This window comes from Pagrus pagrus (genome assembly GCF_965226575.1).
Source record: "Pagrus pagrus genome assembly, chromosome: 2".
NCBI lineage: Eukaryota > Metazoa > Chordata > Actinopteri > Spariformes > Sparidae > Pagrus > Pagrus pagrus.
In genome coordinates this window covers 22,603,207-22,620,855 of record NC_140186.1, presented here as the reverse complement: position 1 = coordinate 22,620,855, position 17,649 = coordinate 22,603,207, and the positions used below count along the sequence as shown (strand labels likewise).

The window sequence follows — 17,649 nt, the reverse complement described above, 5'->3', positions numbered from 1 at the left end:
CCACAGGGGACAAAAGCATACATCCAAAAGTCATGAAAGGTAAAGGTGTGTGCCTTCTTGCTGATACAGGACATTTGTTAAGAAACTGTAACATTACATATACATCTGGAGATAATAAAATTATAGGATTGAATGGTTCAAGAGAAGACAGGAAAAAAAATCATGTTATTATTTTTTGTAATCAACTTGCTATGATGATGACAATTCTGGCAATCATTATAAAAAGTCACAATGATTGTCTGATGATTGTTATTCAGGCTTAAACATCCAGAAATCATTTAAAAACAAACATTAATAAATGATGAGTGAGTGGCACGATACTGAGTTTTGAATGAAGTGGACTTACAGTAAACAGACGGGAACGATAGTGTAAGATAGATTCAGATACTGCAACTGTTTGAGCTCCAGTCTGTAAGTGATATGATGTATATCAGCCAAGGGTTCTAAAGTTATGGTCCCATTTATAGTACTTTCCCATTGCAATATGACTTAATTCAATTTAAAGGAGCAATATGTAAGAATTGGCCACCTCATACTCCAAACAAACAGGAGGCAGCATATCAGAGTAACCGCTAACTGCTGCTAACTGTAGCTGCTGTTAGCTAGTAAGCTTAGTAAACAATGCAGCTATTAGCCGACTCTGCCCGGACTGGGAGCTCAGAGCTTTTGGGGGAGTGTTGGTGTTGTTTATCGGACTATCACATTTTAATGTACAAGTAGCTATGGGCTAGGTGGGTAGCATGCTAACTTCAATATACATTTCTGCAACACAATACATATATATCTTTGACATTACATCAAAACTTTGTATTCTGTTTATAATTTTTGAACACTTCAACAAAAATTCTTACACATTGCGCCTTTAAATATCCAGAAAACTCATTTGGGAAAACTACTTTTTTTGGAAAAAGCAGCTCAGTCAACCTCTTTGCTGTACTGGACCCACGGAGCTCATCACCACAACATTGGATTTCTTTTGATCTTCTCATTCCTTCTCCATAAAGCTTTTTTCAAACTGCATGACATTTATTTGGGGTTATTTACAACTGAACATGTGTTTTTACATGTATTTCGAGCCTGTAGATGCTGAAGTCAAAAGGTTTAGTGTTTTCAATTGCAATACATTGCTCTATTTGCACTTTTCTGGGTGGACATTAAACTAAGAAGCTGCATAAACACTCCTAAATGGAAACAATATCGTCAACTATATTGTGGCTTAAAGAGAGTCAATTTCGTGTGCAATTTTAAAACAAAAGAATGGATTTATTTGGAAAGAAATCTATCTTAAAATTCCAGGAAGCATGTCATGTACAATACTGTATGTAATAGTACATACAAACCGTGTAAATATTTTGATATGTCTTCAGAAGGCGTGAAGAAAACTTAAAAATCAGTTCAAATCTTCATAAGGTCTGTGATGACATGTAAAAAAAAAGAAATAAAAAAAAAAACACACCAGATTCAGGCAGAAGATTGATGGCCCTCACCATACTGTAGCAGCTATTAACATTTCATTAATATATACAGTATGTCAGTATAACATTTTAACGGTTACTTCATTAACTATTCATTACCCTTGAAGCTTTCAAGACCACCAACGACTCGAACATCATCTTAAAGCACTTTCATTTTCTTCTTAAATAATTTAAATTATAACAAAACATGGAAATGTAACATAATATCGTGGCAGTTACTCATGTCATTAAGTCAACATTAGGAATGACAACTCAATGAAATGTGAGATGTCAAGCAATTAGGGACAACGGAGTGGAAGCTACAGGAGAATGTTCCAGTATTATTTTGGTCACATTTGAAACAAGCTTGCTATTCTGTCAGTTTTCCCACCCATCCACATCACATTACAAATAGTAGAGTTGAGTGGAGTCCTTCCCTGTGCGGGTAATTTTGGCATAATGATGGCTTTGCCGTTTACTCAAAAGCTGATGCTTGACTATGCAGATAAAAACAGACTGCCGGGATTTCTGGCCCATGCATTGGACCCACTTTAGACATGAAGTATCAAGGTTGGACTTATCCAACATCTGACCTGGTGAAGGCATTATTCTCACAGGCTTGAGAATGTGTATCTAAATAAAAAAACAGTTTTTTATTGTCTTTCACTTTAGCCCTCAAAATGTAACCCCTAGATATGCTTATGTACATGCTTATCTAAGCAGAAGAGCTACTACTTTCAGTTTTGCAGGCATCTTGTTGGAAGCAGTTCTTAATAAATCAGGATGATATCCTTCAATATATCCTTCTGGTTGCATAGTCTAACACCATGCTAGCTGCTCCGAGTAAAGCTGGTTCCTCTAAGTCCGATGTGACGACCTTGATGCTCTGTGCAGAGATGAGGGCTCTCTCAGAGATGATGCGCTGCACTGGGGCCTGGTAGTAAGAGGCCAAAACTCCAGATAGAATCACCAGCGCGGGGTTCACTATGTGGAGGATGTTAATGATGCCGACGCCAAGTGCTGTGGAGGCTGGAAGATAAAGAATGATAAAAATTATATTAACCATATTGTGTAGTTTGAATTTCTCTCACATATTTGTGCGTGTGTCTCTGCTTTGTGCTCTAACCCTTGTTCAGAACAGCGTCGGCTTTGGAGTTCCCCAGTCTGGCTGCGTTGATGAGGTGGGCAGCGGTGATTGGCTCACAGAGCTTCATGTCCATCCCCTCCACCTTCAGCAGGTCCTCTAAGAGACACATAAAACACACAGGTCAGATGTGCATATGTATTTAATGATGAATTATGGATTCATGGATATGAATATGCTAATTATGCTCACCATCATGCAGTCTTTTGGCCTCTCTCTGCAGGGCCATGCCGGACGCGTAGGCCTCGATGCATCCTCTGCTGCCACACGAACACTCAGGGCCGTCTAATGAAACCATGATGTGACCCAGTTCTGCAGCGCAGAAGGTACTGCCATGGACCAGCTCATTTTGATGGATGATCCCTCCTCCAATACCTACACACACATGCGCACACACACACACAGTGAAGATAGTTACTTCAGATTGTCAGTGCAATTAAGCCACCCATTTGAGCATTTAATTAAGGCTATTGTGATGATCACAATTTGCTTCAAGTCATTATACAGGGCTCACTGGCCGATACACTCACAACACAGTTAGTAGGACATAAAATATATTTTGACAGTAGGAAATTATTATTATTCCTCCTTGGGCTATACACTGAAGAATTTAAAAAATGCTTTGATAAACCTAGATATGTCCCCAGAAAGACCAGATCTACACTATGTTGGACTAAGATTAACACAGAATGCAATTTACAAAGTAAATGTAGTGAATGTTGCCCTTTAATTGACAGTATTTTAAAGTAATTTAATTTTTCAAGCAACATTGTCAAAACATTTGCTGGTTCTGACTTTTTCTTTGTTAATCATGATTGTAAATGAAGAGTCTTTGGGGTTTTGACTGTTGTTTGGATAAAAGAAGCAATTTGAAGATTCTGTTTTGGCTCTGGGGTATATAATTGAGAAAAAAAAGAAAAAAATATTGCTAGCTGCAGCTCTAGGTGAGAGACAACAGCGATGCTCTGGCACTAATATAAGGCACTCCACTGCATTACCACTCTGTCAAGCTCACGTGGCAATAAGAATTTTGCAGCCAACATCAGAACATGTTCAGAAACTTAAAACTTATTCCAAATTGAAGAATTATTATTACTACGACATGTAATAACTTGCACCAACCCCTCTTGCACTGATAATGAATAACCAAACGGCTGAATGTAAATCCTGACATCTCACCTGTCCCAGTGATGACAGTAGCAAAGTTTTCCACTCCTTTGCCGTGGCCGAACTTCCTCTCAGCTAACGCTGCACAGTTTCCGTCATTGTCGACCCAGACGGGTAAGTGCAGGGCGTCGGAGATGGGTGTCCTCAGATCCACCGAGGACCATTCCTGGATCAACTTTGTGGAGTGCAGGACCACGCCTTCCTGTGGGTTTACTCGCCCGCCCGTGGACACTCCTTAGATGTAGACAAAGAGCTGTGAGATGGTAGTTCTATAATGTTGTTATTCATTAACAAATGTGAGTGTTTTCTTACCAACACCGAGTATTCTACAGTTGAGGCACACTGCGTCCCGTGTGGCATCTGCACACATCTTCAGTAAGAGCTGCATCCTGTCCTCAAAGGTCTTAGGATTGGACTGAGTATACTTCTTCACTAGCTTACCCTGGACAGAGGAGGATGCAGTGAAGAGAGAGGAGAGAGGTAGAAGTGGTGGGGAGGGAATCAAAAGGTACATTAAAAGAGGATAAAAGCAATGTATCGCCAATGTTAATCAAAAAATAAACGATTGGTGATAATGATTGGTACAAAATTGAAGCAGGATTTGAATCACAATGAAGCCACATTATATGATATAGTAGGATATTTGTGCCTGTAGATAGTTTTCATCCCCCTCTTGGACTTCTTGAATTTTGGTTTAATTTAAATCATAGCTTTAATGAAACCCATTTAGCAGAAAAGTAAAACCCAAATCTTCATGAGCAGGACCGTGATGACTACTTTAGACTCGTAAAAATGGAGTCTCGGCTACATTAAAAGGATAACACGCAGCCTACCCTCATGCAGACGATGGCCACTCTGAGGTTGGTCCCTCCCAGGTCAACTGCCAGAGCGCACTGTGTCTCCAGGATGTGATCGATGTCCTGGGAAATGGGGTCTTTCACCGGAGGGAAACAGAAAGTCTTCTGGAGGGGCTCATCCAGGTCGATGGTACGTAAAAACTTGAGAATGCGAGGGACTGCGTTGCCATCACCATAAATCTTAGAGCTGATGGGAAGAAGAAATACACCTTTGTTCATATCGTTCTATATCATCTAGTTTTTAAAAACAAAGGATGATCCATTTTCAAAAACAGATCCATTACCCTAATACAGAATCCAATAACGACCGCAAAACACGAACAAAGGCTAACAAAGACAATCTGCATGACAGGTGGCCCATTTATCAAAGTAATGCAACTGGCTTCCTTTAAGGGAAGACTGGACACCTTTCATATCCTTACAATCATTTATATTTCATTTCTTTCTCAAACTTTAAGAGAACACACATGCTACATTCACTGCCAGCCAACCAATTACAGTCAAATAAGCAAAACCAGCAGCCAAGCAACATTAATTCATGTGTCCATTGTAGGTTTATGTACTCCAAATTATATTCTCCAGTTTTATGGAAAGGTTTATTGTGAAATCTGTTTTTTAAATTGTATGCAACAAGCACAGCTGAGGTGGTGCTTATTATACAAACATATTACCAATAACAGCAATTAAAATAGTTCTGGAGATAAAACAAGATGCTGATTTTTTTGGCATTCACAATGTGCCTAAAAGAGTTCTGGACTTAAAAAAATACTAGTCCTGATACAATAATGCTAAAAAATGTCCATGTCAGTGTTCGACAGGGAAATCAGGAAGAAAATGCCAACCTGTGCTTGATACAGTTGATAGATATAAGAAATCTTGTTTCTCAGCACAAACTGGAAGACAAAGACCCAATGAAACAGACAGGCAGCACTTTGTTCATACCAGGGGAATCTCTTTCCGAACTGCAGCTCCAGGGCGTGGTAGATCTTATTGTGAGTGTCGGCATCTCTGACATGAAGAACATTTTCACCTGGCAGAGAAGGAAATGTCACCAACACAGATGCTGAGATAAGCAGATTAATCTCACAGAATAATGTTTGCTTTGGATCGCTAATGTGAGGAAGTTTTGTTTTTTTACACCTTAGCAGCACTTTTGCTCGACATGACAAATTCTAAGCTTATGCTATTAATCAACAGTGGCAACGGTCACGTATACATAGTGTCCTGGTGTTGAAATGAAAATTAATTAATTTAAAAGAACTAGTCTTATAAAAACATTATTTTAATCTTAAACAAACTCCATAACCAAACAGTTTTGCAGAGCTGAACTACATGTGTGATGCTTCATTGGCGATTTAATGTTACTCTTAACCTTCACCTTGCTTTCTCAGAGAGGATATCAGCACAACAATTATAGCAAAGGCAGCAGGTAACCATAACCTTGTTTTCTGTCCTACCTACCCGTTTCTCTGCCAGTTTGCCTTGTTCCCAGGTTGATGACAGGGGTGCCGAAGGCCCCAGCCTCTCGGACACCACAACTACTGTTTCCGATCATGCAGCCAGCGTGGCACACCAGCTGGATGAACTGATCAAAGGGAATGTGCTTCACTGCCCGGAAGTTGGCGTGCTGCTCGATGCCCTTCTTTCGCATCACCCGCACCATCTCCTTACTTCCTGTTTACAAAGGAAAGGTTGGGTCAAGCATTGTATATCCATTTATTCATTTGATTAAATAGCTTTATCGTTGTTATCATAGTTTTACTTTGACAAACACCCGTAAATAAACAAAAACATGCAAGGAAATAAAAGGATCAGTTAGTGAAACTAACCGGCGTCAATGTTGGGGAAGAGGATGAGGGTCCTTTTGTTGAAGGAGAGCAGAGCATCCAGCATCAGCTCATAGATCTTAATGGATTGCTGGATGTCTGTGGTAACTGGGTGCTGCAGAGCCACTATGTAGTCATGCTCCCTCACCTTGTCACCTGCAAAATGAAAAAAAACACACCACGCATGACATACAAACATACTCTAATCACACGCACAATTTTTCTGTCTCATGACGGCATCCCGGCGTACCCAGCCAGCTCTTGATAATATCCATGTAGTCCTCTTTGTGGTGACTTGACAGCAGCTTATCATAAGAAGGGCAGCCAGCCAGCAGAATGCGAGAATGGTCCTCACACATGGCGATGAGGTGCTGCTCTGCCATGCGTGTGCAGCAGGCGTGGTAATGGGCCAGTTTACTGATGGCGTGGCGGATTGAGTCATCGATCGTACCGCTCACCTGGGAAAAGGAGCAAAGTAGAGAACACATGCTGTATATCATTTGGTTACAATTACTACAGTACTAAGTTCTTGCACACCAATAAGTCTTGGGGCATGTCTGTCTGTTGCTGATTTGTCATTTCCATCGTTTATGCACTAGATTTGTAGTGGAGGCACTAGGTTTGCTTTCACTACCTCTTTAAAGGTGGAAGTAAGAAAAGGAACATTTACACTGTAAAAAGTACAATAAAAGTAAAAAAATAAAATATACTCTCTAACCAAGACTCCTCACCTCTCCTCCCTCCAGGTGAAGTATTCTAATGTTCATCAGCGCTGCAGCAGTTGCAAGAGCCAGCGCGTCAAAACGGTCGCCGTGGACGACCAGGATGTCGGGGCGCAGCCTCTGTAGTACATCAGGAAGTTTCACAAGTGCCAGCCCAACACTCTCCACCATAGCTGCTTCATCCTCCCCTCTCACAATGGTGTGGAGCTTGGAGCCAATGTCAAAGTCATCCTGCTCGATCATACGAAAAGTGTTCCTGCAGAGCGGAGACAGAAAAATAAGACACAAGACAAGTTCATGGAAAACCCTGAATAAAGGAGTAGAGGTTAATACTGAACATAGGTCTAAATCCAACCCAACTCCTGTGGCCGATTAAGGATTATGGTATGTTTGTAATAATTTATACACAACTTCACTGTTTTGCAATGAGCTGCATGCCTTTATGCCACTTGGTCTTACCCGTAGTCATCAATGAGATGGGAACCAAGCACCACAACTTCCAGTTCAAACTCGTCTGGGTGGGCTTTGAGCCCAAACATGATAGGGGCCAGCTTGGAGTAGTCTGCTCTGTTGCATGTCGCCACACACACCCTCAATCTCTTCTCACACTGCATCGAATGGAGGTGGAACAACACACGCACACAAATGACAATAGTTACATTTATTGTGCACAACTAATATATACACAGCCCTCTCTTCATTAGATGCCTGATATGTTTAATTATTCCACTACTGGATCTGCAGGAATATTACCATCTTTGTGTATTAAGGCTTCATATATCAATTTCTGCTCCAACAACTACAAAATGAAAATGAACTCTCATATCAGAGTCAAAGTCATACCTGATTCTGTTCTTCTGTCCTTTTCCTGTCCATCCTTCCTCTACTTCGTTGCATTCTCATATAGTAAAGCTCCTGGAAAACAAAGACAAAAGAGAGGGTGAGATTTTGTAAAGCATAACATGATCCATAATTTGTAATACCCTAACCCACCCACAGGTCATACTCACTTGGGCCTTCCAAATATTCAGATGCTGTAGCATGAAACACAACAAAACTACACTAAAAATGTTTGGTATTTTACATGAAGAACACTTATGACACATTTCTCCAGAGGTGGGAAACATGCTGTGAGACATTACATGGTGAGGCAAAAGTCAAAGTTTAACCAGTGCAGACGTTTTCAGTGAACATGGCTTCCTTCATGTTTTTAATAGCTGCTGCCATCTGCTGCTGTGAATGCATCATGACAAGCACTTTCCCAATCAAGCGTTCAAAGCCTTGTTCTTAAATATAACACAGCACCAGTTTTCAGGATTCATTACCAGATAACATGCAAAGTTACTATATATATATTCGAGCCAATGTGGTAAATCACAGGGACCGCAAATTCCTGAGTGGATTGAGTGCTTGGAATTCCCAAACTTAGATTAGATTCAGCCACTAACTGTTAAACTCCTTTGCACTTCTGGGAATAGGAACGTAAAGGTCATTGACTTCAGAACGAGCTAACAAACAAGGGGGGGAAAAAAAAGGGTTCCCACTGTGGCACAAATGTTAAATTCCACCATGTTTTCCATGCTTTGATTCATGGCTTACCAGAGACCATGCTGCTTGTAATATTGTCCAGCTAATGCTGTTATGAGAATCACTGCAAGTGCCTTATTGCCTTATATTCTGATAATAAATTTTACTGGTGCAAATATGTAGATAAATGGTAAATGTAGAATTAAAAACCACTGTGGATTTGCCTAATGGTATCAAATTAACCAAACCCTGCAGAGGAGCCAAATCAAAAGTCAAGGTGCTGGGTACTATTTAGAAAGAAAACTAAAAAACAAAACAAACTAGAATGGCACTCAGGAGAGCGTATACCTCCGCCAATGCCCAACAGTTCACTTTCATTCAATCACGTCTAATCCAATATCAAACTCGATAGCTCTGTATCACTATAAATTTTAGACCAGCCAAACCTGCTCAACCATAATTTAATCTCATGCCTAATTTTTTTCCCCCCATCAAGATCAATGTATTATTCCCTGAGAAAGTCACGAAAATTTCAAATATGCCCCATCTCACAATGTTAAATAAAGTCAGAAATAAATCCTGGATTCGTCCCTCAGAATCCACACCAAAAGTTAATGGGGCCAAAAACAATACTAAGGTCAAGGGGTGGGACTCACCAAAGATACCGATATTAGGGTGTAAAAAATTCTGCTATCAATATATATCAGAAGATATTCACACATTTTTATGCAATGATCTCTCAAATGTGGTTATTAAAAGCTTGTGTCAGAGATAAATAGCAGAGGCAGGATTTTATATCTTTTCCCAATATATGTGTTCAGTAAATATTGGCCTTTAGGTCAACCATTATATTGCTCGGGCTCTAGTACAATCATAATACTTAAGTCTTAAACTGCAACAACTCCAGTTGCCTCCAATATGGCACTTAGAATTAAGTCAAGATACTATATCATTGCAAGTATTGCAATTTGATTTTTTGATTTATTACCCTTTTTCAACTGCAAATCATGTCCCCAAAGGAAAACTAATATGATAATGTTTTCAGTCTGTTCATCTCACGTCAATCAATTTTATTGGGACCGCCAGGCAGACACTGCGAACACCTACCGCTGACTGTGACCTCTGTTGACCTCACCAGAAAGCCTGAGCATCATTTAGTGAAAAAGAAGGGGATTTTTATTATTCTATTGCCAAAGGTTTAACATATATTTGCAATATCATTCACTCATAAAAAAGATCGATACTTGGCATCCCTGTATTGATACAATACTGTTACAAGAAATATTTAAATACTATGTTGTACTGATTTTTTTCCTCACCCCTACTGAGGTCAGGACACTATTTCATTGCTGACATGACATAGCTGAGCAGTCTTATCAGTATTAGCCACCAAAGTAATCAAGCACGCAAGTCAAAGTTCCTGACTCGAGCTCGGCTGCGAGAAGAATAGCTCACGGTCTGTTACACATAAAGTATTTTTGAGCAGGTGACTGACTACACCTGAATGCTGCTCAATCTGGTCAAACTTGACCTGTCATTATTAACTGGTTTATTCATAGCCACCAGGATGAATCTACACAAACATGGGCAGACTGTACCAAGCTTGGCTAGCAAGAATTCAGTTGAACCGGTTCAGCAGCTGCCCTTCTTTTCACTGGTCCCTAGTTGGCAAGTATCGCTCAGATCGCAACCTTGAGAATTTAAAGGACACAGAATAAAATGAAACTCAACTTAATGGAGTAAAATTATAAGAGCCCAGTCATTAAATGTTTAACTTATAACAGGATTTCTGGTCACGCAATAGCTTTAAATAAATAAAATGCTTTCATACATAACGTTAACTAATATTATGCAGGTTTATGAATGAGTTGCCACTGGTCCACCTTCAAATAGGCTTCTTCAACTTTGCAAACACTGTGTCCTTGGCTGACGCACAATTGTCAGTAGTTTGTTTACATTACCAAGCTAACTGTCACCAGTCAGTACCACCAGACTCACTCAAATCTGTCTTAATAGGCTTTTTATTTTCCATTCAATAACCTTTTTATCAATTATTGACTGTAAACATCAATGTGATTTGCGACTTCAGCAGGGATTAACTTCGTCCCTCTGCTTCCACTCTCTCCCTCAGACACTTGTAAATGTAATTAAAATGGTTAATGCATCACGGTGTGTCAGCCTGCCTTTCTTTCAGTGTGAGTGCTGAAGTTTTCCACTACCATCGCTTTGATGAAGCAACGCTGTTTAGTTTAAGTTCTGTTTAATCATTATTCATGTTAACTGTCCTACTAAATGTTCTTTTTTTTCCATCTTTATCATCATCTTACTTTTACAAATCATCTTGCTATAGTCAGACACAATCACTCAGATGAGAACCAGGAAGTTTAGGACACTATTTGAACAGCCTATTGTAAAAACAAGGAAATTCAAATACAGCCTAAAATCAACAGCATCACCCTTAGTGGTGAAACAGCACTGAGTGAATTCCAACTGAAAACAACCTTGCTGTTGTGCCTTACCTCAACTCTCATGTGTCGGGTCACACAAAAGACCCGCTTGAACTAAATCCTGTGATTTACCCTGAATCTCATTCAGCACACCGTGACTTCTACTCAAGCATCACAAGACAGCATCAGCAGCCAGAGTTATGGTATGGGGGCAGGGATGCATGCAAAAAGCAAAGGCAGTGATGACATGGCAACAGAGGAAGACAGACATACTGTACAGACAGAATTTAAAGAGAGGTTGTGACAGACAGTGAGGAAGGAAAGGAAGGCAATGAGGATAGAGATGGAAAACATGAGAGAGGGAGGAAGGAGGAAAAAAAGGCCATCTGACTCACATGTGGGTTTATGCATAAAGACCCCGGATGCGCTTCCATCCCACGACTCTGTGGATTCTCAGCTAAAAATCACTCTTTGCTCTTTTTTTTCAATCCTTTTATCTGATCTTTTTTTATTTCTCTCTTTAGCCCAGCCGCATTATTCAATGGAGGGAGGGAGGACATGCGCGAGCCAGCGAGCAGCAGAGGAAGAGAGAGGAAGGAAGAGAGAGAGAGGTGGGGTGACACAGACATACAGCTGGGGGAGGGGCTGCGTGAGAACGGGGCTGGGTTGATATGGATTAAAGCTTGTGATTGGCTGCGAGGAGAGAAGAAAGAGTATGTGGCATCCTGCCACACACACAGCACACTAGATGTCTTGGGAGTCCCTGACTAATAGATAGAGTTTCCATATCCATCTGAAATGACAGATGTCAGAAACAATATGCTTCAGATAAACCTGCAGTCTCAGAAAATCTGATGACCTTCAGCTTAAAGGTTCCTGCCAGTAACCCACCGTAAATTCTGTTTTAAAACTGGGCAAGCACCTTAAAGTTACGGGAAACAGTTTCTGCCAGATCTATCTGAAGGAACTGTGTAAATTTAGAACATCAGATAACTACTCAAAATCACCATTGATTTGTATGACTTTAGTCAAGAAAGTCTAGATGTCAGGAAAGTACGGGCAATTATCTATAAAACTGAGGAAATACAAACACACCACATCTAGGTTGCTATGGCAACACATAGTAACAGAGGGATACAGCTCAGTGTGTTTGTATCCATTTCTGTAACTTCTAAAAATGTCATTTGTGAAGCTGTAATTTCTCTTTCTAGTATAACAGCCCCTCTCACCATTTTATCCCATGTGATGAATTTTAGGGGTGTCACAATTCTCCAAATCCATGGTTCGATTTGACTTTTAATTTCAGGGTCACGATTCCACTCCATTCAACCAATTTTTTCAGCACTGGCAACAATGCCTTTGTTAGACTAATGGATCTGGATTTATAAAGATCAACAAATTATTGGGTTTATGCCCCGACAACTGGGATTTACAATTTCAAATTTCTTTTGAAAGATAGGAGTATTCCACAATAACTTCAGGTTAGGGTGAGGCAAGTTCAAACAATATTCACCAGAAATTAAGATTCCAGAGTTCAACAAAAAACAGCCTTCAGGGATTCAACAATAAACAGCAAAATAAAGAAAGTGTAAGGAGTAATCCAGTAAAGGACAAAAAAGAAATAAACCCAACATCTGTAATGCTATCAGAATTACATCAGGGACCAGTGAGTTGATCATCTTTTTTTAAGTAGGTGTGGAAGGAGAAAAAGAGAAATACAGAAAGGGTCGCTGATCCTGCTTAGGATTTCAATGATCGAAATGAAAACCATATTTTTATCAATTTTCAATACAAAACTGTTCCAAACACCCAACCTGGAAATAAAGGTTAAAACATTTACTTAAAAAAACAAAATGGGAGCCATTTACAAACAATCATTGACATTCTTATGAGCTCATAGAGAGACAGCACCTATTGATTAACACCAATTAAGCTGCAACTTCAACATTTTGAGTTTCCTGCCCCTAAAACAGCCCTGTGTTAAAACAATGCAAGGGGCTGTATTGTTTTCTCATATACAGTAGTTATTTTTTTCTCATATGAAGATGGACTGATATTTATCCTGTTCTTATTACCCAGTCAAATTTTACACATATGGGATCCACTGTTTCTATTACTTCAGGCCTTAGCTTGTTATATCTTTTTATTTATCGACAACCGTTTACAACCTGAAAAAGCACTAGTGAAAGGTGTTGCTCGACCAATGTTCATAAAGAAAATTGTTGTCCACATATTTTATAGAGTTAGTGAGCACTCATCCTTTGGTTTTGTTAATCATCCCAGCTACAATCAGTCTTTGTCCAGACCTGTGCACACCCACCAGCACAGATAAGCCGACAGAGAGTCAGTTGAACTCTGGTCTTCCCTGTACTAACAGACTGCACCACCTGCATGCCTTCACCTCATTGGTCAGAAGAGACCTGTCTTCAGTGAACCTAAATGATCTACCTCAATCAGACCCTGCTGTGGTCAGAAGTCATATACAACAAAGCCATAAAACCGATTCACCTACTGCAGTCTGCCACGTCTCTGTTTCACAGGACTGTTTACTGACTCTTACCAGGGTTCTCTGTTTATTTTAGAAGTTAGAGGACACACAGGCTTCTGCTTTGCTCATTTTACCGAAAGAGAAACATTAAATTATAAGTTAAAATAAAATTTAGAAAATCACACTTTAATTGTATTAATGCAAATAACAAAGTAATGCAGCCATGAAAGCCTTAAGAACAGGGAGACTGTTTCCATGTCTGGAGGGCAAGTCCTTCTGCTGAGCTCTCTATACAATCATGTTAAAGAGGGAGAGTCTTTAAGGGTACCCTCAGGCCAAATTCTAAATTTGCTTTGAAGTGAAGCCAGGAGCTACTTGACTACTTCCATGTGACTTTCCTAAGAGTGCTACTGCTTTTACTCATTACTCAAAAATGAAAAATAAACATTAATTGCAGCCCTAATCCCATCTAATGAGGGGCAGTGGAGATGCCTCAGTGAAAATGCATATTATTTCCAAACATAATGTACTGTAGCACAGACATAATGACAGTCACATAACATCAAGTGAATACTAGCACACATACTGCATCCCTGTACTTGTAATGAGGGAATGGCATTGCTGGCACTGATTCAACGAGTTGGCTGGAAAGATGAACACAGACTGGGTAAACTAGCCTAAGTGTTGACACAGTTTTGACATCCTGGTTCATAAAGGACACAGACCATACCACATCAAACTAAACATTGACCTCACAGAGTTGGTTTAATGTGGATTCACTCTGATGAAGCAAAAGAGCAAACAAAGCAATGAGCCATGAACTTTGCCTTCAACCTGTCCAATATAGAAGTTCCATCAAATGAGACTAAAAAATATACTGGGTCGACTTACTTGTTGACGAACATGAGATCCTAACCTCCTCATATTGAATTATAAAAAACAGCTAGCCTATGTATAAATAGTCTTTAAAACCTTCTTTACGCTTATCTTGGAGATGTTATAGCTTTCACTTCCTTTCTTCATACAACTTTTTTTTCTGACTGGTATGTGCTGTACCAAACTTATGAGGGAATGACTTTAAGATAACATTCAAGCATCATAAAAATTATCTTTTCACAGTGTTACTATTGAGGCTCTATGAACAGTAGACACAATGAGCAGATAGTACTATGTCATATATCTCTGTTGATGAGATACTGCCATCTAATGTCCTTTATAAGGAAACAAACAGTTGTCCTGCAGGTGTGGCTGCACATTCAAATATTTCGATGTGAAAAACCACCTGGATCTGTTGTCCATACCCAAATAATCAAATTACATAAAGTACAATGATAATATTATTCTGGATTTACTGAAAATGATGTTGCTGTGGCCTGCACTTAATGGCACGTTATAACAGTCAGATAAGATCCACACACACTGTATTATTTTTGCAGATTGGTAAGATAGTTAGCTCACCTTTATCAAAATGAATTCAATATATTTTAATATCCCTGCAGCATAAAAGCACCTTTGTGAAGCCAGAAAAGTTCAGCAAGAGGTTCAGTTGGCTGCCATTTTGACTCAAACCAGGTCCAGCTTCAGCAGCTTATGACATGCACCTGATGGCAACATAAGTCCATTCTACACTGATATTTTTACTCGGGTGTTTTTGGTTCAAAAATATTATCTAACATTAAATTTACTTGGAGAAGACCCACTGGAAGCGAATAAGTCGCGCGACATCGCTTCTACTGCCCTTCGCTCCTCGCGGTGGACGTGTCAAGTCGCGAGCTAGCGAGTAAGCTGGCTGATGAGCAAGCTTATCACTTCTGCCAACACTGTCCGTGAGGCTGTGCCACACAGCACTTCTGTTTTGTTTACATCTGCAATCCTCGAGGCCAGGGACACAGAAAAGGGGTCCCGGAAGGTGCAAAGAAGAGTTTCTCCTCCGGTGACATTCATCCACCACAGGTAACGGTAAACACTTACGACTTTCTGTCCCCCCGCTCCGTCAATTTTCATTATCGATTATCCGGAAGATCCCCACAAAGACTGCAGGCGAATTTGTGCGCATCACGTTTAAAACTCAACTTCATGCAAAATGACTTTTTTGTTCTCGCTGGTCAGTTCCGCGTCGCCTGGAATCCCACAATGCCTTGCGAAGCTATTCACTCTTGTCCCATACAACATAAATGGGGGCGAACTTCGCTTCGCGTCCTGCCGCCCGCAGTTGGTATTTACCGTTACTGCGGTCTGGCTGTAGCTACAAAGTTATCCTAGGAAGAGCTAGCCCGCTGACAAGTCTGGTAAGGAGTAATATACCTTCGCTAACACCGCCATATCAACATCAACGCAGTGTTATATTGCTAGTGTTTGGGAAACTTTGCCCAAATTATGGCATTAACGTTTCGCAGTGGCGTAGCTCCTAAAGTTAGCTAACGCTAGCTGGTGAACTCAACCTCAGTTAGCTGAAGTTATCAGTCCTCACCATTTTATCACAGTGTCGCGGATTTCCATGTGATGACAGTTACCTTTAGTTATCCGGAGACGCCGTTTTCATCTCATGCTGAAACTGTCGGTGGTTACAGTCACTTATTTCTCTCCTGCTTTGGGTTTCCAGTGGTTGCCAGCCTACGGGCATCTGGGGCACTCACACGAGGGGGGCTCACAGTCAAACCAGGGCGGACCGCGAGAACAAGACCGGATGTGCGCGATTTGGATCTTCATAATAAAACCCTTCTAAAATACAAAACAAGTAAAATAATGGATCCCAAAATGATTTCTCTTGCCTTCTTCCTCTTCTACCAGGAATGATTTTAGAGCAGAACTTGGCATATACACCTTGGCAAATCAATCAGATTCCCCAAATCCATTCCTGAGGTGGGCTGATCCATGAGCCAATACCCTGGTCAAAATAAACACCACGCCAGCATCAACATGCTGAGTTAATGTGTCAGTACTAATAAGCCAAAAACATAATATGCCGTATGTAATAATACAACACATTATGCATATCAAGTACTTTTTGACTTAGATTGCTCATATTTCTGTTCTTTTACTTAAGTAACAGTTTGAATGACATTTCTTGCACCGTAGCATTGGTTTTATTTATTGTATTTTACTTACACTAGGTATATGATATGAATACCACAGGCTAACCGAGGTGTATACAAATAAATAGAAATTCTCAGTAGTTCATCAGTTTGTTGCAACAGTATAAATAGCAGTAAAAGTAAATATTACGCCTTCTTCTTGTGATAATTATGCATCAAAAGTCTGGCTGGGTTTGTCAAACATTTATTTTCTTGAATAATGGACAGAAGCGGTATAATTTTTGGCAAGCTTTTTACTGCTGCAGACCAGCACCTACTACATCTGGAAACATATGTGTGTGTGTGTGTGTGTGTGTGTGTGTGTGTGTGTGTGTGTGTGTGTGTGTTGTGTGAGCTGGGAGTAAATGAGCACTTTTTGTAAGCAGAGTCTAAAATGTTGTATTACCTGCTGTTCTCAATTTTAGAGGTTTTCTAACTTGTGTGAGTAAATAACTCTGTATGGTCAGAACACATGAACCATGTGACTCTAACAAACAGTCCTGCCACCAGGTTGTACTGATTTGACCTTGAAGAAAAGCAATCCTTTTTGGTCATGAACCCATCCTGCCACAGAGGAACACTATAATTACAGGGGAGTGTTCCTCAACAGCACCTGTGCAGAGCAGTAACCACACAGCAGCGGTGGATGTGGCAGCATTTTGTCTCAGTTGCAGACCCCATAGCGGCTGCTGTGATTTTATAACTGTGCTGCATTGCAGGGCTATTTCCCCCACAACCATGGGTGCGGTTGCATAAGAACTGACAGCATCATGGTGGGTTTTTGAGGAGCCCTCAGAGGGAGATGACTGGAGGAGGCTTGGGTGGGATTTGTCTGAAGAAAGGAAGAAAAGTCATTAAAGAATGAGGAAAGTTTGTGGAAGGACTTATTGTTGAGGTGGAGAGTGGAGCAGAAAGAGAGAAAGAACGGGAGGGGCAGATAGCA

The 17,649-nt window shown here is 40.3% G+C and overlaps 1 protein-coding gene across 4 annotated transcripts; it reads right to left on the bottom strand.

Moving 5' to 3' along the window:
- Nucleotides 1-1,237: 1,237 nt before the first annotated feature.
- On the bottom strand, nucleotides 1,238-16,265 carry gne (glucosamine (UDP-N-acetyl)-2-epimerase/N-acetylmannosamine kinase). Of its 4 annotated transcripts, XM_084375243.1 has the most exons (15): nucleotides 11,540-11,737; nucleotides 8,181-8,204; nucleotides 8,014-8,085; nucleotides 7,630-7,778; nucleotides 7,180-7,426; nucleotides 6,699-6,906; nucleotides 6,452-6,604; nucleotides 6,084-6,296; nucleotides 5,565-5,652; nucleotides 4,599-4,809; nucleotides 4,078-4,207; nucleotides 3,778-3,999; nucleotides 2,791-2,973; nucleotides 2,581-2,697; nucleotides 1,238-2,483 (listed from the first exon to the last, which is right to left on the bottom strand). In XM_084375243.1, exons 1-15 carry the CDS (start codon nucleotides 11,576-11,578, stop codon nucleotides 2,248-2,250), a joined length of 2,292 nt encoding a protein of 763 aa, XP_084231369.1. In that variant the 5' UTR covers nucleotides 11,579-11,737; the 3' UTR covers nucleotides 1,238-2,247. The 4 variants fall into 4 exon arrangements, with proteins under 4 accessions (XP_084231369.1, XP_084231372.1, XP_084231371.1 ...); XM_084375246.1 differs by lacking the exons at nucleotides 8,181-8,204; nucleotides 11,540-11,737 and adding an exon at nucleotides 16,146-16,265; XM_084375245.1 differs by lacking the exons at nucleotides 8,181-8,204; nucleotides 11,540-11,737 and adding an exon at nucleotides 15,604-15,687.
- Between the last annotated feature and the right edge of the window lie 1,384 nt (nucleotides 16,266-17,649).